Source organism: Phocoena sinus, chromosome 20 (genome assembly GCF_008692025.1).
Source record: "Phocoena sinus isolate mPhoSin1 chromosome 20, mPhoSin1.pri, whole genome shotgun sequence".
NCBI lineage: Eukaryota > Metazoa > Chordata > Mammalia > Artiodactyla > Phocoenidae > Phocoena > Phocoena sinus.
Window position 1 is genome coordinate 32,626,028 of NC_045782.1, and position 24,029 is coordinate 32,650,056.

Genomic DNA, 24,029 nt, shown 5'->3' on the forward strand with positions numbered 1-24,029 from the left:
TTTCTAGAACTAAAAACTTCACTGATAATTATATCTAATTTTCTGAAGACAATCCTATTTCACCACTATATTAATTTCCAAATATATGAAATAAGTCTAAAAAGTGATTTACCTAAATTATAGACGTGAATTTACTTCCTGTCTAATTTGCAAGGGGAGGAGACAACATTTTACATTCAAAGTAATTACAAAAAACAGAGAGGGAGGTAGACGAAATAAAAACACTCTTTGCTCTGCATACAAAAAAGAAACTTCTACTTGAGGAGGCAGTATCATACATGAGAAAGAGTAGTAGTTCTGGGACTCAGGAGGCCCGAACTCGGGTCCAGGTCTTACTGGTAACTGTATAACCCAGCCTGACACTTGCTTATTTCTTTGGACCTCACTTTCCCCAGATGTAAAGTCAGAGGACTCAATTACAGGATCTCTAAGGTCCCTTCTGGCTTTAAACTTTTAAATAATAAGAGTATTTTAAAGAGTTTTAAAGGTACCGTAAAGGCACCGAGCTTCAAATCTGCACTACAGATCACTTGACAATTTTAAAATGGATTGCTATCATGTATCTTTATCCTTGCATCCTGAGATCTCTTACTGCTGCTCCTCGGCAAACTGCTTCTGCATGTCTGGAGTGTACTGTGGGCCTGGAGGACGCATTCCTAGGAATGGTGCTTGTCCCAGGTAAGGCATTCCTCCTGCTGGTATTGGTCCCATTGGTATCCCTGCCTAGAAAAAAACAGACAAAGACTTAAGCTTAAAAAAACACAATTTCTCCTTTTATCCTTTTTCTTTTTCCTTTGGCTGTGCTGCACAGCATGCAGGACCAGTTCCCCAACCAGGGACTGAACCCGTGCCCCCTGCAGTGGAAGCATGGAGTCTTAACCACTGGACCACCAGGGAAGTCCCCACAATTTCTCCTTTTAATTACTACAAAGAAAAACTGTAACTTCCATAAATTTTCTTATTTTTAATTAATGAACTATATAAAGGCATTTTAATAGAATATTTAATATTATTTATTAACAAACTATATAAATGCATTTTAATATAAGATTCAAAGAACACAGGCTAAAAATGAAAAGCTCCCCTTAATATCTTGCCCCTTCCATTTCCTTCATGTCTTCGAGGGGACCACCACTGCTAGAATAGTCTGAGGGTGTGCGTATAAAATCTTTCAGTCTGTGTGTGTAAGGCTGTGTACGTGTACAACTCACAAGTTATATCTGGTGAGTTTACTGATCCATACTCTTTGGGAAGAGGTATCATATCTTACATGTCTCTGTATTTCCAGCAATAGATAAGCACCTGGCATATGGTAGTTATTCCACAAATGAGATTAAACACGATTTTCCAATATGATAGGATAATGATTATTTTGATATTCATTATCATAGGCTTGGCTATCCAAACTTTTACAGAAAATATCAATAATTAAAAAAGTCAATAGTAAATGACATATCAATACAACAGTATAAAGTTTACTGAAGTGTCCAGAAGAATGGTATTACACAACAGCTAACCACAAAATCTAATATGAATAATGATGATGGTGAAAATGATGGCAATGGATAATTTTTACTGAGTGAAAATTCCTGTGTTATTCAACCTTCTCCCTGAAAAGTTCTCCTTCAGTTCCCTAACTTGAAACGTGGCTGTCCCTGGAAGCCCTCTCATTTGGAGATTGCTACTTTTCTTCCAACATTTCCTGTAGACGGGCAATATTCCTCCTTGCTTCTCCTTAAACTCTTTTTCTCCTCTTTTCCTTCAAAAACCTGAACACATCTTAATTTCTTGCCATCAGACTTCATCATTTACTATCCTAACTTGTTTATGTCATCTACTGACCCTCAACTCCCTCACTCTTCAACTAAAGGCTTCAGAACCTTGCTAAGGTCCATTCTACTCCTAAACTGCTCTTGGTGATGTCAATAATCATATGGATGACTCATCTAACACTGTGGCCTTTCAGGTCTCCTCATCACAATCATGTCCAACATACCATTTCAGTTTCCCATTCCACGGCCACCTCCCCTGATCATCCGCCCCAGTAACTGCATCATCTCCAAAATCTTGATTTTAAACATCCCAACACTTGACCACCACCTTCTATCCTTCCAGCTCATGTACTCCAGCAATTCTCTTATTTCATTAATACCTCCCTCCCATCCATTAATCTTACCACTTTCCCACTGTCCATCATCCTCATCATGTCCTCACTTCTCTTCCTGCTCAGCTTAGACTCCAGGATTCAATATTAAATGCCTCTGTAAACATCCTTAGCTCCCTTACCTCTGGCCTCCTTGGTATGGTCTCCTGGGAAACCTCATTCCTGGTTAGTCAACTAATCACCTTCTCTTATCCTTACAACCAAACCATTTAACCTTGCTGGAGAAAAAAACCTTGATGATTCACCTTAAATTCCTGACTACAGATCTCAAATGGATCCCCAATGCAGGAGTCTCATGAGGACTCCTACTGTGTAAGATTTCAACCCTTTGACATTTCTTGAGATTTGCTATGGCCCAGCATATTTCAATTTTAATAAATATTCCATGTTTGCTTAAAACGAGTATTTTGCAATTGTTGGGAACAGTGTCCTATTTATCCACTAGTCAAGCTTGTTAAGAAGGTTGTTTAAACCTGTATCTTTACTGATTGTGGATTTGTCTATTTCACCTTGTTTTTCTGTCAGTTTCTGTCTTATACATTTTGAGGCCAGGTTATTAGGTGCATACAAACTTAATCTTTCTGGTGAATTTAATCTCTCATCAAAATGAAATATCCTCTTTACCTCCAGGTTTTTGAGGCTTTTTGCCTTAAAGTATATTTTGTTTGATTTTCTTTTAACAGAAATCATGTTACTGTTTCCCTCAAATAAAAAAAGTATTTCTTTTGAACTTATCCAAAATACCTTCTTGTTCTGAACCTTTACCGAGACAGTGGAACATTGTTTTAAGGTCTAGAAGTAATATAATATGTGTAAAGCACCTATAACACTGTCTAGTACATATAAATAAATAACAGCTACGACAGAAATAATTATCTTTATACATTAGAAATATACTTTATACATTAGAAACAATACTAATGACAGAATAGAACACTTTCAAAAACAGTAATGATTCAATTTTTTTCTGAGACAAAATAAGATTCCTCAAGCAAATACAGAATTAAGCAACTAGATAAGAAAAAAGAACACAATAGTTATAGGTATCATTTTACTGTGTTCCTGCCATATGTCAGCTATAGAACTAGACATTTACAAACATTATTCTCAATATATGTGTAAGATCATCAGAATTAGGGATATTTCTGATGATGATCAATAAGAAGACCTTAGTAATAACACTTACGAAGCCTGTACTATGTTCCAGGGACTTTTCTAAGTGCTTTACATGTATTAATTAATTTAATCCTTACAACAAATCTGTGCAGTAGGTGCTACTATTATTCTCATTTTACAGATAAGGAAATTGAAGCAGAAAATAGTTAAGTATCTCACTCATTACTGGCAAGTGTCAGAGCCAGGATTTAGACCCAGGCAGCTTCTGGTCCCCAAATCCATGTTCTCCATCATTATGCTATGCTCCCTCTCCAGCTACCAACAACCACCATAAAATTCAAACTTAAAAAAAAATTTTTTTTCTGTTTCTATTCATGTGCTCAGACACATACCTGCTCAATAAATACTAGCAGCCTGGAAGGCTTATGAATGGTTTCTAGTACTTTATAACTGGAATTCCAAGTAATATTGCTTAATCACTAACACTCCCTATTCTAAATCTTGAGTAGTAATGGCTATGCATACTTATTTTTAATCACACTGTGGTTCTCTTGCTGCTAAAAATTAGTGCCAGAGTCCTAGTATTACATTTCTTTTCTTCCCCCAATCTATAATTTAATCAGTTCCTTATTTTTTCCAGTTTTATTGAGATGTAACTGACATATAACATTGTATGAGTTTAAGGTGTGCAACATGTTGATTTGATACACTTATATACTGCAAAATGATTAACACCATAGCGTTAGCTAACACCTCTGCCATGTCACATAATTACCATTTCTTCTTTGTGGTAAGGGATTAAAATTTTTTTTTTAAATTTTGACTCAGTTTACTCAAGGCACACAAAACACAAAAGAAACCACCCAAATCATATAGGCTAAAAGACAAAATGAGACATTCCACAAAAATAATAAAGAATGAAAGGAGGTGTTATTATGCATATTACCTTTCTATTTATACAATTCTGTTCTTCAAGAAGATTCAAACTTGCTAAATGGCATTTTGTGTTTCTCCTTCTCCTGAAAAGTAACTTTATACATTTCATAGTCTAATTTTATACATTCTTTTGAGATCTAGATAAACCAAAAGGTTGAGACACTAATCCTTAGCTATACAGTGAGTGAATAACACAGCAAAAGAAATAACTCAGAAATCTGAGATACATCCAATAAACTACTAAGAAGACTAAAAGATAAAGAAGTTCACCCCAAGTTGAAGGATACTGAAGGCTACTGAAGATTTAAGTAAGTGGAGAGGTACGACAGTAAAACTAAAAGAGTAAAAATGTCGATTTCTTTCTTTAAATTTTTTATTTATTTAATATTTTAAAATTAATTTATTTAATATATATTTTTGATTTTTATTTATTTATTTAATATTTAATATTTTTTAAATTTTTGGCTGCCTTGGGTCTTTGTTGCTGAGCGCGGGCTTTTTTCTAGTTGCGGTGAGCGGGGGCTACTCTTTGTTGCAGTTCCCGGGCTTCTCACTGGGTGGCTTCTCTTGTTGCAGAGCACGGGCTCTAGGCACGTGGGCTTTAGTAATTGTGGCACTCGGGCTCAGCAGGTGTGGCTGGCGGGCTCTAGAGTGCAGGCTCAGTAGTTGTGGCGCACGGGCTTAGTTGCTCCGCAACATGTGGGATCTTACCGGACCAGGGCTCGAACCCGTGTCCCCTGCACTGGCAGGCGGATTCTTAACCACTGTGCCACCAGGGAAGTCAAATGTCAATTTCAATCAAAATCACGACAGGTTTTATATGGAATTTGACAAGCTTATCTCAAAATTTATACTGAAGGGGATGTGACCATGAATAGCTATAATTCTTTAAAAGAAAAAGGAGGATCCACACTACAAGATATCAAGGCTTATCTTGGGCTAGAACAATTAAGACAGTAAGATGTTTATTGATGTAGAGACAGACAGGTATAGTAATGGGACAAACAGAAGAGCTCAAAAACTAATCCAAAGCATATAAAGAAATTTGATATTACAGGAGTAATCTTAGAAATCAACAGGTAAAGAATGGGCTGCTGGGCTTTCCTCACACAAGAGAAGCCACCACAGTGAATAAATAAATTAAAAAGAACAACAACAATGGGCTGATGAGAGGAATTCCCTGACAGTCCAGTGGTTAGGACTCCACGCTTCCACTGCAGGGGGCATGGGTTCGATCCCTTGTCGGGGAACTAAGATCCCACATGCTGCACAAAAGGGAACGGGCTATTGATAAATGGTTTGGGGGACAACTGTCTACTCAAATGGAAAATAATAAAATTAGACCCTTCAGCCTCACACTGATACCAAAGAACAATTCCAGGTAGGTTAAGGACCTAAATATGAAAAGAAACTTTACATTTTTAGTAAGAAAATACAGGAGAATATCATTATTACCTCAGGGTAGGATTATGTCTTAGATGAGACACGAAAAGCTCAAAACCATAAAAGAAATGATTTATCCATCTGACTTCTATAAAACATGACACCACAAACAAAATTAAAAGGCAAGCCAAAGTCTAGGAGATATTGACAGCACAAATAACCATGAAGGTTAGAATCCAGAATATATAATGAACCCTTAGAAATCAATAAAACCAAAACAAAGAGCAAAAAATTGGAAGCAACTTAAATGTCCATCAATAGAAGAATATATATTCATGCAATGGAATACTACTAGCAGCTATATACAAACTTGGCATCATTCCACAACTGGGATAAATCTTGGAGAAAAACGATGTTAAATGAAAAAATCAAATGCAAAAGGGAACACACGTAAAATTTTAAAACCTAGAAAACATTCATGAATATTCAAACATATCTTTAAAAAAGTACAAAATACATATGGAAACAATAAAAAGTGAATTCATGATAGTGATAACTATCTCTGGGGAAGTAGAGAAAGAAAATTATACCTATTATTGTTAAAGTCTTTTTAAAAATGTGAAGCAAATATGGCAGGTTAAAATTTGATAAAAGGATGACATGACTGTTTAAGTAGAAAATCGAAAGGAATCTACACAAAAATTCCTAGAACTAATAAGTGAGTTCAGCAAGGTTTCAGGTTACAAGACAAATACACAGAAATCAATTTGTATTTCTATATACTAGCAATGAACACATTAACACAGAAATTAACAATATAATGCCATTTACAATTACTCAAAAGAATGAAATACTTAGATGTAAATCTAACAAAACATTCACAAGACTTGTATGCTGAAAACTATACAATGCTGATGAAGAAACCAAAGAAGACCTAAAAAAATGGAGAGACATATCATGTTCATATATTGAAAGAATCTTCATATTAAAGATGTGAATTTCCCCCAAGTTGATATAAAGATTTAATATAATTCCTACCAAAACTCCAGCAAGAGCTTTTGTAGATCTAGACAACATTATTCTAAAATTTTATGGAAAGGCAAAGGAACTTAGAATAGTTAAAACAATTTTGAAAATAATAACGTGAGAGGAATCAGGCTTCTATATAGCTAATGAGATTGATCCAGTAATGAAAATCTCCCAACAAAGAAAAGCCCTGCCCTGATGGTTCTGCTGGTGAATTATACCAAACATTTAAAGAAGAAATAATAGCAATTCTTCTCAAACTTTTCCAAAACATTGAAGAGGAGAGAGGTTATGCTAAGGCCAGCATAACCCTGGTACCAAAGCCAGACAAAGACACTACAAGAAAAGAAACTACAGATCAATATCCCTTATGAACACTAACGCAAAAATCCTCAACAAAACACCAGCAATCAGAATTCAGCAGCATAGTAAAAGGACTATAAACCATGACCAATTGGGATTTATTCCTGTAGTGCAAGGCTGGTTCAATATATGAAAAATGATCCATGTAAATACCACATATTCATTTCAATGGACGCAGAAAAAGCATTTGACAAAATACAACCGCATTTCATGACAAAAAACACTCAACAAACTAGGAACAGAAAAAAATTACCTCAACACAATACAGGTTATATATGAAAAGCCCACTGTGAACATCATACTCAAAGGTGAAAGACAGAAAGCTTTTTCTCTAAGATCAGAAATAGGGCAGGGGGGACTTCCCTGGCGGTCCAGTGGTTAAGACTACATGCTTCCACTGCAGCGGGCACGGGTTCAATCACTGGTTGGGGAACTAAGATCCTGCATGCTGCGTGGCACGGCCAAAAAGAAAAAAACGAAATAGGGCAGGGACGCCCACTTTACCACTTCTATTCAAAATAGTAGTGGAAGTTCTAACCAGAGCAATTAGGGGAAAAAAGGAATAAAAGGCATCCAAGTTATAAAGGAAGAAGTAAAATGATCTCTGTTTGCAGATGATATGATCTTATTTGTAGAAAATCATAAAGACTCCACAAAAAAGCTGTTAGAACTAATAAACTAATTCAGCAAGGGGGAGGATACAAAGTCAACACACAAAAATCATGAGTCAACCTCACTATAGGGGTGTGGGAGCCAAAAGAGGTGAAGGAATGTCAGCAGAAACAATTAATCTTCCCACCAAAAAAAAAAGGCATAAAATGCTCAAAATTAAATGAAAAATGGACTGTTCTAGAACTTAAGAGAAATATATTGTTCAAATATTAAATGGAAACAAAATTAAGCTTTCAGATTGTATTTCTCCCTAAGCACTAAGAAAGTGAGGTATGTACCACTAGAAAAAACTTGACATTAAAATAATGTTTTTAAATCATGTGCATTTCTGTACACAAAAAATGAGCATCCAAAAAGGAAATTACAAAAACAATTCCATTTACAATAGTATCAAAAACAAAACAAAACAAACAAAAACTTAGGAACTAACTTATACCAAACATTTAAAGAAGAAATAATAGCAATTCTTCTCAAACTTTTCCAAAACATTGAAGAGGAGAGAGGTTATGCTAAGGCCAGCATAACCCTGGTACCAAAGCCAGACAAAGACACTACAAGAAAAGAAACTACAGATCAATATCCCAAGGAGGTGAAAGATTTATCCAGTGAAAACTACCAAAAACTGCTGAAAGAAATGAAAGAAGTCATAAATAAATAGAATCACAACACATGCTTCATGGATTGGAAGACTTAATATTGTTAAAACGTCAATATTACCCAAAGCAAACTACAAAAGCAATCCCTATAAAAATACTGGTGACATTCTTGCAGAAATAGAAAAACCCATCCTAAAATCCATACTCAATGGGACTTCCCTGGTGGCGCAGTGGTTAAGAATCCACCTGCCAATGGAGGGGACACGGGTTCAAGCCCTGGTTCGGGAAGATCCCACATGCCGTGGAGCAACAAAGCCCATGCACCACAACTACTGAGCCTGTGCGTCACAACTACTGAGCCCGTGTGCCTAGAGCCTGTGCTCCACAACAAGAGAAGCCACCGCAATAAGAAGCCCACGTACCACGACAAAGAGTAGCCCCTGCTCTCCGCAACTAGAGAAAGCCCACGTGCAGCAATGAAGACCCAATACAGCCAAAAATAAACAAAATATGGAAAAAATAAATTAAAAACAGAAAGAAAACAGTATACCAAGTCCTCAAAAAAAATTTTTAAAATAAAATAAAATTCATACTCAAGGGACCCTGAATAGCCAAAACAATCTTGAAAAACAAGAAAAATGGAGGACTCAGGCTTCCTGATTTCCTGCTACAAAACTACAGTAATCAAAACAGTAATGGTAGTTGCATAAAGGCATATAGACCAATGGAAAAGAATAGAAAGCCCTGAAATAAACCCTTGCATATATGGGTCAAAATGATTTCTGACAAAGGTACCAAGACCATTCTATGGGTAAATGACAGTCTTTTCAACAAATGGCGGTTTTCAACAAAATTGGACCCTTACCCAACACCATATACAAAAATTAACTCCAAATGGATCAGACCTAAAACAATAAAACTCTCAGTAGAAAACATAGAACAGAAACTTCATAATACTGGATTTGGCAATGCTTTCTTGAATATGACACCAAAGGCACAGGCAACAAAAGAAAAAATAGACAAGGTGGACCTTCATGAAAATTCAAAAAATCTGTATATTAACAGGCACAATCCACAGAGTAAAAAGGTAGCCCACAGAATGGGAGATAATATTTACACATTACATATATGATAAGGGGTTAATATCCAAAATATACAGGAAACTCCTAAAACTCAACAACAAAACTCTCAGTTCAAAAATGGGCAAAGGGGCTTCCCTGGTGGTGCAGTGGTTAAGAATCCACCTGCCAATGCAGGGGACACGGTTTCAAGCCCTAATCCAGGAAGATCCCACATGCCGCAGAGCAACTAAGCCCGTGTGCCACAACTACTGAGCCTGCACTCTAGAGCCCGTGAGCCACAATTACTGAGCCCACATGCCACAACTACTGAGCCTGCACTCTAGAGCCCGCAAGCCACAACTACTGAAGCTTGCGCGCCTAGAGCCTGTGCTCCACAAGAGAAGCCGCCGTGATGAGAAGCCTGTGCACCTCAATGAAGAGTAGCCCCCGCGCGCCACAACTAGAGAAAGCTTGCGTGCAGCAATGAAGACCCAACGCAGCCAAAAATAAATAAATAAAATAAATTAAAAAAAAAAAAAGGACAAAGGAACTGAACAGACATTTCTCCAAAGATATACAAATGGCCAATAAGCACATGAAAAGATACTCAACATCAATAATCATTAGGGAAATGCAAATCAAAACTATAATGAGATACCTACCACCTCACAACCATTAGGATGGCTCCTATCAAAAAACAAAAAATAAGTGTTGGCGAGGATGTGGAAAAATTGGAACTCTTTTATATTGTTAGTGGGAATAAAATGGTACAGTTGCTGTGGAAAACAGTATGGAGGTTCCTCAAAAAATTAAAATAGAATTACCATGTGACCCAGCAATTCCATTTCTGAGTATATACCCAAAAGAATTGAGAGCAGAGTCTAAAAGAGCTATTTGTACACCCGTGTTCATAGCAGTATTACTCACAATAGCTAAAACATGGACTCAACCCAAGTGTCCAAAGACCAATGAATGGATAAGCAAAGTGTCATATATACATACAATGGAATGTTAGTCTTAAAAAGGAAGGAAATTCTGCAATATGCTACAACATGGATAAACCTTGAGCACATTATGCTAAGTGAAAATAAACCAGTCACAAAAAGACAAATACTGTATGATTCTACTTACATGATGTACTTAGAGTAATCAAAATTATAAGACCTAGGGACTTCCCTGGCAGTTCAGTGGTTAAGACAAAGTGCTTCCAGTGCAGGGGGCGCAGGTTTGATCCCTGGTCAGGGAACTAGGATCCCACATGCCATGCAGTGTGGCAAAAAAAAAAACCCCGAAACCCAAAAAACATAAAGACCTAAAGTATATAATGGTGGATGCATGGGGCTGAAAGGAGGGAAAAATGGGGAGTTACTGTACAATAGGTGCAGAGTTTCAGATTTACAAGATGAAAAGAGTTATGAGGATGGATGGTGGCAATGGCTGCACAACGTGACTGAATTTAATGCCGCTGAGCTGTATATTTAAAAATGGTTAAGGTGGTAAACTTTATGTCATGTGTATTTTACTGCAATAAAGTTGGAGAAAACATGGGAGGAATCAATCTTACATAGCTACTGTAATCAAGACTAGTAGACACATAAGTCAATGGAACAGAACAGAGAACCCAGAAGAACACTCACATAAACATGCCCAACTGATTTTGACAAAAATACAAAAGCACTCTGATGGAGGAAGGACAGCCTTTTCAACAAATGGTACTGGATCAACTGGACATCCATTGGCCAAAAAATAAACCCCAACCAAAGTTTCATACCTTGTACAAAAACTAACTCAGAATGGATCAAGGACTTAAATGTAAAATGTAAAACTTTTAGAAAAAATAAAAAAATATGAGAAAAATCTTCAGGATCTAGGGCAAGGTAAAGAATTCTCAGACTTACAGCAATGCATGTTTTATCAAGTGAAAAACTGATAAATTGGATTTCATTAAAATTAAAATTTTTTTCTCTGAGAAGGACCTTGTTAAGAGGATGAAAAGACAAGTGCTATGGTCTGAATGTTTGTGTCTCCCCCTAACTCATATGCTGAAATTCTAACCCCCAAAGGTGATGGTATTAGTAGGTGGGGCCTTTGGGAAGTGATTAGGTCGTGAGAGACAAAGCCTCATGAATGGGATTAGTGCTCTTAAAAACAGATCCCACAGAGCTCCCTAGTCCCTTCCCCCCTGGGAGGATACAACTAAAAGTCTGTGACCTGGAAGAGGGTCCTCACCCGACTATGCTGGCACTCTGATCTTGGGACTTCCAGCCTCTAGAACTGTGAAAAATAAACTTATGTTGTTTATAAGCTACCCAATCTCTGGTATTTTGTTACAGCAGCCTGAACAGACTAAGACAACAAGCTACCGACTGGGAGAAAATATGTACAACTCAACAGTAAAATAAAAAAATCCAACAAGAAAATGGACAGAAGACAGGAAGGGACATTTCGCTGAAGAGAATGTAACCATGGCAAATAAGCACATGAAAAGATGTCCAGCATCGTTAGTGTTAAAGAGAAACCAATATGGAGGCTGCACTTTGAATATACCCCTATACCAAAGGCTCACAGTAACCAAAATGTAACACTGTCCTGAGTTCCCCCAAATGCTGACTCTGACTTTAAACAAAACCTAAGCTTTCTTCATGTCAATGTGACCTTACAGTTTCCTAGCTAATCAGCTACAAACAAGTAAGCTTAGCAATGAAAAGGAAAGTAAGTTTCTAGAAAATAATCACAGTAGAACACAATGTACTCCTTCATGTTTCTAATGAACTGTAACTGCTGAAAGCACTTGCGGGTTTGAGGTCTCCCTGTTGGGGAATACTTTGTTTCTTGCCCAATAAAATACCCATATCAAGTAAAGCTCCTTGAATTTTCTTTTGACATTAGTCATTGGGGAAATGCAAATTAAAATCATGAAATATCACAACACACCTATCAGAATGGCTAAAATAAAAAATAACAACACCAAATGCTAGCAAGGATGCAGAGAAACTGGATCACTCATATATTGCTGGTGAGAATGTAAAAGGGTACAACCACTCTAGAAAATAGTTTCTGTAAAAACTAAACATCCAAATACCATGCCACCCCGCACTCCTGGGCATTAATCCCAGAGAAATGAAGCCTTATGTTCACGCAAAACCCTCTATTGGTCATAGCTAAAAAGTAAAAAACAGCCCAGACGTCCTTCAATGGGTAAATGGTTAGACAGTAGTATACACAATAATGGAATATTACTCAGCAATAAAAACGAAGTACATGCAACAACCTGGATGAATTTCAAGAGAATTATGCAGAGCAAAAAAAAAAAAAAGCCAATCTCAAAAGGCTAGTGATTCAATTTAGGTAACATTGTTGAAATCACATAATTATAGAAATGGGAAACATATTAGTGATTGACAAGGGTTGGGGGGGTATGAAGTGGGAGGGAGATGAATTTTGCTGTAAAATGTCAACATGAGGAGATCCCTGGGGTGATGGGAATGTTCTGTATCTTGACTGTATCAATGCCAACATCCCGGCTGTGATATTATACTGTAGTTCTGCAACTTGTTACCACTGGGGGAAACAGGGAAAGGATCTCTTTGTATTATTTCTTATGTACATGTGTACAGACATTTACCTCAAAATTAAAAGTTTAACAAAAAGTGTTTTGATAAAGCTGTGCAACTGGCTCACACATGTTCATCATATAGTCTATTCTTCCCTATATACTTGAAATATTTTGAATAATAACTTTAAAATTTATTCTAAATCTTGTGAAGTGTGTTCTGAGTTTGGGGGAGTGGAGGGCTATGCAGCAACCAAGACTAATTTTCACCTTTGACTTTTATCTGAAAGTGCACCCTTCAAACATAATGGGTATTCCTCATACATGTCTGTGGTTGGTTAAGGTTATTAAGTTTGAGGGAGAAAAATAAGATCTGAATGAGTTTCTCCTTTAAGAACAGTGAGCAGCTTCCAAGCAGTATAATGCCTGTCAGCAAGAATAAAGGTTAAAGAAAAAGATTTTGGCTTCTTTACTTTAGAACCATTAATCCTAAACTCCTGATACTCAGGGAAATTATTTGGGTGACATCAAATCTGGTAGTTCACTTTCTTATTGTTTTTCTGCATGTTAGAGATCCTTATTGTTTTTGGTTGTTTCAAACTCTTTAAAAATTTTTTTTAGATAATTAGGCAAGTTATAAAACAATGTTTAATGTGAAAATTAATGATTTTAAAATTGTGGGCATTCCCTGGCGGTCCAGTGGTTAGGACTTTGTGCTTTCATTGCTGAGGGCACGGGTTCAATCTCTGGTCAGGGAACTAAGATCCCACAAGCCCCCGCCCCCCTAAAAACTGTATCAGTTGTTAAGATTCAGTGGTAAGTTTACTAAATCTTAGTTAGAAACACATGGTATTCTTTGGTAGATTGTTTCCATTCACTTGCTGCCCTTACTATAAGATGACACATCCTTATGTGGTGTGCATTCCTCCTGGTATACTCTCCTAATGATGTTTTTGAGTCATACTACTTTGTGAGAAGTGATTGATAAATCCTGCCTCTGAGAGAAAGCTTTAAAAGACATCACAGGGTTTGGCCATCTCTGGGATGTCCTTGGTAAGGGTCTCACAATAAAGAGAACATGCAGCTGAACCAGCTAACTCATAAAGGACACGTATCATAAATGAGAAATCTGTTTCTGTAAGTCACTGAGACTTGGGGATTTTTGTTTCTGTAGCATAACCTAGTGAAAGCTGAGTAACTTGGACTTAAAACCTACAAAAGCTCAATTTATTCCTATTTTCTTCTTACTGGAGGTGAATAAAGAATGATTTGGAAGTTTTCCTAAATCTTTACATACAACATAGAAGCTTTATTTGCTTAAATGACTTTGACATGACAATGGTTTAAACTTAAATTCTGATTGCTAACTCCCATTATTTATAATTTATATACATGTGCTATTATATTAATATATATATAAAACATGCAGGAATAGAAAGTTTTAAATAATTAGGTAAAAATGAAATATATGGCATTTAAAATATTAATAGTACAAAATCCTTTTGTTCTGGTTTATTTGTGACTGATTTTTTTCTTTTTTTTTCAATAATATAACACTCTGGATTCAGCCAAAGATCTGACTCCTGGATTCAGTTTAGTTAGTTTAAATGGGTATCATGGCTGAAGAAGACAATTTACCAATGTGGATAAAGCCCATTCCTTAGGCTGTACTTATTAATTAAATCGTGATACTATCAATTTCACTCACCAATTCTAAAACCAAAACCAAAGCAAAACAAAACAACCTTATTTGCTTTAATTTACACTATCTATGATCATGACCAGCTACGCAAGGACACAAGCTCAGCATGCTAGCAGGAAAATTCTCTTGTTCCCCTGCAACTCTCATTCAGATTCCCATTTATGTCTCGTTTTAAGTGTTATTAATTTTTACCTAAATTCTCCCTTTTTTAAAATATAAAATTTACAGAAAATTTGGAAGAACAGTATAATATATATTGTTTTGTTTTATTTTTAAGTTTTTTGGCTGTGCCTAGGGGCTTGCAGGATCTTAGTTCCCTGACCAGGGATTGAACTTGCACCCTCGGCAGTGAAAACACAGACTCTTAACCACTGGACCATCAGGGAATCCCTGGAAGAACAGTATAATATTAACATTTTGCCCTATTTGTTCTGGGTTTTTTTTTTTTAATACTTGTTTGTTTTAATATTTATTTATTTGGCTGCGTCAGGTCTTAGTTGCAGCACGCGGGATCTTTAGTTGCGGGATGTGGGATCTAGTTCCCGGACCAGCGATTGAACTCAGGCCCTCTGCATAGGGAGCATGGAGTCTTATCCACTGGACCACCAGGGAAGTCCCTGCTCTCTGTTTCTACACATACATACACTCTTTTTTTCTTCTGCTGAACCATTTGTGGGTAAACTGTAGACATAATTTACTTTTTGTTTTTTAAACAAAGAGAAAGTAAACATGAGGCTTATAAACTCCAAAAAGTAACAGTACCTAGCTAGAATTTTGTAATATTGTTTTGATTCATCGTATTTATTTTTTGGTTACCCTGTTTATAACAAATGAGGTTTTCTATTTACTTAACAAGAAAAGATTCCTTTAAGAATCTGCTGCAAACCTAACCAATTAAAACTATTAATTAAATAATACATGGCAGAAATCATGAAGGTGATACTCAAATGACTAAAGGCTGGGAAACACTGGTAATTAAGAACTCAGGCTCCAAAATGTAAGACAGCTTTGCTTTCAGTCTCTATTCTGAAACAAGCTGTATGACACTGAACAGGGCACTGAATCTCTCTGACTGCAGTTTCCTTATCTATAAAATGGGAATAAAAATATTACCTATAGAGTTGTTATGAGGACTGAATGATATAATGCACACAATGAATACAGCACAGGTAAACAACAAATGGTGGTCATTATTATTATTACTGCTTATTACCATTATTCAAGAAAGAATGTTTTAGACAGAAATGGGGCTTGTGAGCCAATGAAAGCATGGAAACACAGACAAATATTAAAAACAACATGAAATAGTGTCATGCCACTGGAAAGATCATTCCTGATATTAATAATACAAGAAATAAAAAATTCTTGTCACTTCCTGCTCACTGTGTGCCAGGTACAATTCCAAGTGCTTTATATAATTCCTTTTTCAATCCTTTCTATAACCGTACAGGCAAGTTATTATTAAATCCGCGTTTTACAGGTAAGTGGCAAAGCTGGGCTTTGAACTTAGGTCTGTCTGACACCCATGTTTTTTTTCTTTAATCCCCCCACCCCGCAACCCCACCACCTTCTGTGGCTGTTCCTCTTCAATCTCCTCCGTTTGCAACTCACTCCCTTAGATTTAAACACTGAAATTCTGAAGGCGCTATCCTGGACTATTTTCTCCATCTATAGGGTTCTTGGATGTTCTAGTTCACCCCTATGGCATCAATTACCTTCTATGTGTGCATGATTCCCAAATCTATAATTTTCAACCGAGAGTGAAAAATCTTGAGTGCCAGGTCAACTGATTGTCTCTGGACAGCCCCACTTGAATATTTCATGGGTCCTTAAAAATCAACAATTATGTTCCAGCAAACAATCTCTTCTGGTGTTTCTTTTATTAATAAATGACCAGTCAGTGGCTCATGCAGAAAACGGGGAATCAATGTGATACCACCTTCTCCTTATTTTCAACATCCAATCCTTCATCAAGTTCTCTTCATTTTATTTCCTAAGAAGTTCTCAAAAACATCCATCTCTGCACCCACCTGCTACCACCCTAAGTTAAGCCAACATCTCACCTGCTCTCACTACAACAGCCTCTTAATGATTCTCCTTACATCCACTTTCGCTCTCCCCTCTCCTTCTAATCACTCTCCAATCAGCAGTCAGAATGATCTTTTTGAAACACAATTCTGATTGCGTCATTCCACGCTTTATACCAATCAATGGCTCTCTGATGCTCTCAAGAGAGAATTCAATGTATAAATAGTCAAGTACAGACCTACTGAAGACACAGGTTCAAATCGTGGCTATGCTCTGTGAGCATCCTCACAACACTTCAGTTTCCTCATCAGAAAAATGGAGATATCACCTCTTTAAAAAATTGTTATGGGGATTAGATGAGACAATTCAATATAAAGCAGTATCTAAGCCTTGCAAACGACAATACTGCTCCTTTCATGAGAACAGTAGAGTTCTTCTAACAATGTGATTTCATGGCATCAGGTCCCTAAACTTTCCAAGATGCCATTCTATAATTCTTCTAAGTCAGTAGTCAAATACAGAGGTCACCAGATTTTTCTTAAATGATTTATCTTTTTTTTTTTCACTCTTACAAACATATATTCATTTTATTTTGAAGGAAGCCACCTAAGATGCAGACTACACTTATTTCTAAATATAACATTAAGCTCCTAGTATGTAGCTCTTAGAACATAGACAGTTAACAACAAATGATAACTTTGCAAACATTGGCTAAAGAGGCAGGTACCTGTATAGCAATAGGTCCCTGGGACATTTGAGAGCTGTAATTCATTCCTATCATGCCTTGCACATTAGGCTGCATGACGGAGACCATAGGAAATCCTTGTTGCTGCATCGGCATCAGACCTGCTGAAAAACATAAAGATATCACTAAGGTCAATGTGTTTTACAGTTTATTTTCTTAAAACCATAAGCACCTAAAGGACTTGTTACTTGGGAGGTGGCACAGTACAGAGGAAAAGGCACAAGCTCTGGAGTGAGACAGACTTGAGTATGAATTCCAATTCCATCATTTACTTAGCTATGTGATCTTGGGCAAGTTACAAAACTTCATCTGTAAAATGAAGATAATAATACCTATTCCACAGAATTTTTGTGCATACTTAAAAAATACACAATATGGCCTAACTGGCCTTCAAGATGGCCCCCGGCAATCTCTGCCTCTTGGTATTCATATCCTTGTCCTTCCCTCCCATACTGAATAGGGCAGACCAGAATAACCAATAGGATATTGTGGAAATGACGGTGTGTAACTTCCAAGGCTGGTTCTTCTTCCTTTCCCTTTCTTTTTTCTTTTCTTTCTCACTCCCTGACTCCCTCTCTTTATCATATTTATTTATTTATTTGGCTGCGCCGCACCAGGTCTCAGTTGCAGCATGCAGGTGTGGGATCTTCGTTGCAGCGTGCGGGCTCTTAAGTTACGGCGTGCGGGCTCTTAAGTTACGGCATGTGGGATCTAGTTCCCCGACCAGGGATTGAACCCAGGCCCCCTGCATTGGGAGCGCAGTCTTAACCACTGGACCACCAGGGAAGTCCCCCAAGGTTCCTAATAACCACTGCAGCTTCCTTCTTGCTCTCCTGGATCACCCGTTGGGGAAACCCACTGCCACATCATATACTCAAGCAGTCCTAGGGGGAATGGAGAATCCATGTGGCAAGGAACTGAAATCTCTTGCCAAAAGGCAGCATGAATTTGCCATCTATGTGAGTGAGCCATCTGGGAAACAGATCTACCAAACCCATCAAAGCTTCCCATGACTACAGTCCTAGTTGACATCTTTAATGCAATCTCCTTGGCCCTAAGCCAAAATCACCTAGTGAGGCCACTCCCAGATACCTAACCCACACAAAGTGTAAAACAGTAAAATGTTTATTTTCTTTAAGTTTTGGGGTAATTTTTTATACAGCAGCAGATTACTAGTAGTTAAGAGTTAATACTAATTAAGTTACTTTTAATACAAAAGTAGTTAAGAGCATGAACTCTGGAAGCCAACTAAAAATGTCACTTGCTAGGTTTGGGACCTTAAGCAACTTGATTAACTTCTTTCTGTGCCTCGGTTTCACATCTGTGAAACTGTTTAATACCTAATATGCTCAAAGAAATGATATTCCTCTTCTCTTTCCTTACACGAATAATTAATATAACACCACAAAACAGCTATCAGCATGCAAAGTATATAATGCAATGGCAGGAAAACCATCACGAAAGTATGTTTTATAGTATAGTACCTCCCAAACTTTTCCAATGAAGTATTCCCAAGAGTACAGGAGAATAAAGATTACGTCCCTTCAGGGATTTAATAAATATGAAATGCCTACCACATTTTAGGCACAGTTCTAGATACCTGGTATGCAACAGTGAATAAAACAAAATCCCTACATAGCCTGAACACAAATTTCACCCTAATTTTGCACTGTACAACATATTACATCCATGTTGGTTCTAGTATAAGGAACTTTTTAAAATCAAATTTTGATTAAAAAAATTAAAGGTCTGGTAAAGTATACCATATTTATCTTGTGGATTCTGTGTACCTTCAAAGTTATTCATACAGAGTTTAATTTCAGAAGCATGGACACCACATTTGTAGGTAACATTTATTAGTGGCAAACTATTCATTTATATTAATCATTTTTTCAAATATTTGAGGGCCTACTCCATGTCAGGCACCATTCTAGGGACACAACATTGAACAAAGCCAGGTCTTTGCTCTCATGTAACTTAACTGTAATCGGGGGAGACAGATAATAAAAAAAGAAAAAAATAAGTGGATATCAGGTGGGGATGGGGGAAAGGAAGAGCCAGGGAAAGGAGTGGTTGCTGTTTCATAGTCAGAAAAGGTTTCTCCAAAAGGGTGGCATTTAAGCAAGCACTTGAAGGGAGTGAGCCATGAGGATATTTGGTTAGAGTATTCTAGACAAAGGAACACCAAATGCGAAGGCCTTGAGGTGTCATGGAGAATTAGAATGCATAGACTGGGGACTTCCTTGGTGGCGCAATGGTTAAGAATCCGCCTGCCAATGCAGGGGACACGGGTTCGAGCCCTGGTCTGGGAAGATCCCACATGCCTCAGAGCAACTAAGCCCACGCACCACAACTATTGAGCCTGTGCTCTAGAGCCTGCGAACCACAACTACGGAGCCCACGTGCCTAGAGCCTGTGCTCCGTAACAAAAGAAGCCACAGCAATGAGAAGCCCACACGCTACAAGGAAGAGTAGCTCCTGCTCGCCGCAACCAGAGAAAGCCCATGCGCAACAACAAAGACCCAACACAGCCAAAAAGAACACACAGACTGAATATAGCATAGTAAGATGTTTTCCCTCTTATGCCTTTGGACCTACAGTTTTAGTTATTTTCCTAGGTGTATTTAAGTTGAACAGGTAACTCAAGGATTTGGTACAACATTCAATGGCACAGAAGTATACACAGTAAAAAACAAGTCTTGTTTCTCTCCTGTCTCCTATTCACCTACTCAATGATCTTGTAGCTACTCTTCTTGTCTGTTCCTTGTATATGCTTTCAGAAATAACCCCTGCACAATTTAATGCCTTCAAAAGATCAAAAAGTTCACTCTAACATACTTTGTAAAAAAATCTTGAAAACAATTCCAAATTCCAGAAGAAAAAATATCAGGCAACCTTCTGGGCTCTCTTCTTGTCCTGTTCCTTTGCTCCATATGTAGATTTTTACTTGAAAGTTTATAAAAATGCAAAATGAGGAGCCACAATAATGAACACACAACTCTCTAATGCCCTCCTAAAGTACAAAAGATCTCAAACCATTTGATCTAAATCTGGGACACATCTAATTACAGATAGCTTAAATAATGCATAAATGTGAGCACAATGAAAAGAATACAACTGACCCTTGGAAAAATTTACCTGAAACTCAACCTCCATCACTGATTATAAATGGAGACACTAACCACCTGCTACTGAGCTGCTCTTTATCATTCATCTCTACTGGTGACCTAGGAGTCTCTGTTTCTCTAGCAAGTCTACCATAACCAGTTAACACTGGCTTTGTGAGCAGGGCTGGTTTTCAGAGCAGCTTGGCCTGTGGAGAGGAGGGGGGCACATTGGAGTGGGAGAAGTGAGCAGAAAGAAGGGCAGACATTCTTTCATCAGTTTTGTGTTCCAGTGACACAGAAGCATGAGTCAAGATTATATCCCTTCACTACTGTTTCCTTGAAGACAAAGCTAGAATCAGTATTGGTGGGCCCTTGTCTGAAACCAAGAGAGAAGGGATATACCTAGTGGAGAAACTGCTAGGAATAAAACTGAGACTTAAAATAGTTTAAACGGAATCAGAATATGTCATCTCTTATGTACATGATTAAAATAAGACCAAATTCATATAGAGAAAACATAAGTATAAAGTAACTAAAGGGGTTCATTTATTCATTCAACAAGCATCTATAAAGACCCTATTATTTTCTATCAACATGCTGGGTGCTGGAGATACTGACGAGCATAAGGCAGACATAGCCCCTGCCCCACGGAGCTAACAATCTAGAAGAGAGACAGGAGGAAGATGGCATTCAGAGAACTACAACTCATTTCATCTTTGTCACCTGTTTCTTTAATACTTTTATCTTGAAAGTCTCCTTCATCTCTGAGATTAAATAATAACCTGTCAATATAATGCTTAAATAAGTTTGGGAGAAATGAGGAATGATCCTTTTTATTTGCCAAATTACACAATTTTTGAGAAATTTTAAGAGTAAGCTGTCATAGAGGTTCGAGACTATAAGAAAATTTTACTCTATTTGGCAGCAATAGAACTTTTTTACCCACTTAATCCCCAAGTTCAGAAACATAATAGTGAAAAATGAAAGTTGAAAACTTAAGCTTTCACATACCTTGAGGGGGTCTTATTCCACCTGCAACTGGAAACATGAAGCTGAAAACAGAACAAAAATATATCAGGACTTTCCTATGTGCAAAGAGTTCAGATAAAACATGTAACATTTCACATAAAGTAAAAAATTATAGCCTGGGCCGTGGCATCTCTTCCATAGTACAATATTGAATTATCCACCATCAATACAGATTGACCATCCACAGGACACATGACAGTCAGCATGTTAGTGTAGGGAGAAAATTTTTGAGCCAGAAGACAGGAGACCTTGAAACTGGTCCTGGTTCTGTCACTCCCCTGGATTCCAATGTGACTCCCCTGGATTCCAATCTCCCCATCCATAAAATGAGAGGGCTGGATTAGATTCAATTCAGTGAACATTTATTGGGTGCCTACTACATGAAAGGCCTGAATGAGCTCAATTTGGCTGAAGACACAGATGCAGGCAAATAACTTTAACACAGGACAGAATGTGCTAAGGGCTGTGAGAGGGCCAGAATACTAACAGAAATGAGAAGAAAAAGATTAATTTTATGGTTTATATCTTGGGAAGTTTCTTGGAGGTATCTCTTGAGCTGAATCTTAAAGAGAGGCACACTATATAGCTTGAGCAGAATCTCAAGAGGCCGGAGCTGTAGTGTGTTCAGAGAAATGATTTAAGGTTGAATAGAAGATATAGGACTGAAAAATGTAAGCAAAATGTAGAGGGCCTTTAAAATGTTTGATTTTATTTTGAGTACTGTATAAAGTCAGAGATTTTTTTTTAAACTGTGGTAAAATATACACAATATAAAATTTTACCATTTTAACCATTTTTAAGTGTACAGTTCAGTGGCATTACAATGTTGTACAACCATCACCATGATCCACTTCCAGAACTTTTTCATCATCACAAACAGAAACTCTGTACCCATTAAAAAATAACTTCCCATTACTTTTTCTCCACAACCCCTGGTAACCACTATTCTACCTTCTGGCTTGATGAACTTGCCTATTCTAGCTACCTTATATTAAATGGAATCATACAATACTTGTCCTTTTGTATCTGGCTTATTTCACTTAGCATAATGTTTCCAAGGTTCATCATGTTGTAGCACACATGAGAATTTCATTCTTTTTTATGGCTGAATAATATTCCATTGTATGTATGTACCACATTTTGCTTATCCATTCATCTGTTGATGGACAGCTGGGTTGGGTGTTGTGAATAATACTGCTATGAACACTGGTGTACAAGTATTTGTTTGCGTCCCTCTTTCAGTTCTTCTGGGTCTCTAACTAGGAGTGGAATTGCTGGGTCATAGAGTAATTATGATTACTTTTTGAAAAACCGTCAAACTGTTTTCAACAGCAGCTACACCATTTTACATTCCCACTAGCAATGCACCAGGGTTCCAATCTCTCCACATCCTCACCAACACTTGTTATTTTCTGAATTTTTGTTTGTTTGTTTATAATGATGGTTATCCTAATGGGTATGAGGGGGTATCTCATTGTGATTTAGATCTACATTTCCCTGATGTCATACATTTTTCTCTAGTGAAATGATCAGAAATGTGCTGTAGGGCTTCCCTGGTGGCGCAGTAGTTAAGAATCTGCCTGCCAATGTAGGGGACATGGGTTCGAGCCCTGGTCCGGGAAGATCCCACATGCCGCGGAGCAACTAAGCCCGCACCACAACTACTGATACTGCGCTCTAGAGTCTGTGCACCACAACTAGTGAAGCCCGCGTGCTACAACTACTGAAGCCCGCGCGCCTAGAGCCCAAGCTCTGCAACTAGAGAAGCCACCGCAGTGAGAAGCCCACACACCGCAACGAAGAGTAGCCTCCGCTTGCTGCAACTAGAGAAAGCCTGAGCAGCAACGAAGACACAGCCCAGCCAAATAAATAAATAAATAAATAAATAAAAGAAATACACTTACTAAAAACAATCTAGATTTATAAAAAAAAAAAAAAAGAAATGTGCTGTAGGTTTCTCTGGTAATGGGGTATGACAGAGAAGACTTGAAGTAACAAGAATTAGCTAAGAAACTATTACAATAATCTTAATAAGAAATGAAAAGGGTCATAACCAGAGTAGTGGGAATGGAAAAGAAGAGGTGAATGAAATCTATTTAAATGAAAGAATCAATAGGACTTAGCAACTACCAGGATGGAGAACAGCACTGAAAAAGCAGAAAGGGCTGAAGATGCTGCCGAGATTTTGGGCCTGAGCAACTGTAAGGATGGTGACACTGTTTACCTACTGACAGGAACCCAGTGTGAGCAGGTCTGGGGAGAAAGGTGTTAGGAGGGTGCCCACGAGGAGCGATCTAATAGGCAACCAGAAAAGTTAACTCCAGTTCAAGGGAAGGGAGCTGGATCCCTTCCCTTGCATCAATCTACCCAGGCTCTTTTAAATAAAGGTAAAAAAAGAAAAAACTTAAAGTCTGGTTGTGGATGAAAGAGCCAAAGGGATGTATACATAGTGAGAAGACAACAAAGGAAAACCTTGGAATTCTTAGTGAAAACTGAGTATGGAATGGTCACTGAGAACCAAAGAAGTTGCTTATAACTGAGGGTTATA

General features: G+C 37.5%; 1 protein-coding gene across 12 annotated transcripts in view; it reads right to left on the minus strand.

Annotated features, from left to right (window-relative positions):
- SYNRG (synergin gamma) overlaps nt 1-24,029 on the minus strand; it is a 92,429-nt gene that overhangs the window by 64,325 nt on the left and 4,075 nt on the right. For 10 of the 12 annotated variants that reach the window (XM_032615743.1, XM_032615742.1, XM_032615739.1 and 7 more), the window contains exons 2-4: nt 21,464-21,504; nt 17,328-17,449; nt 593-723 (exon numbers count right to left, since the gene is read on the minus strand). In XM_032615743.1, the coding sequence (XP_032471634.1) occupies nt 593-723; nt 17,328-17,449; nt 21,464-21,504 (294 nt within the window). The remainder of the gene's footprint in view (nt 1-592; nt 724-17,327; nt 17,450-21,463; nt 21,505-24,029) is intronic. The other 2 variants (XM_032615736.1, XM_032615733.1) reach the window with 1 other exon arrangement.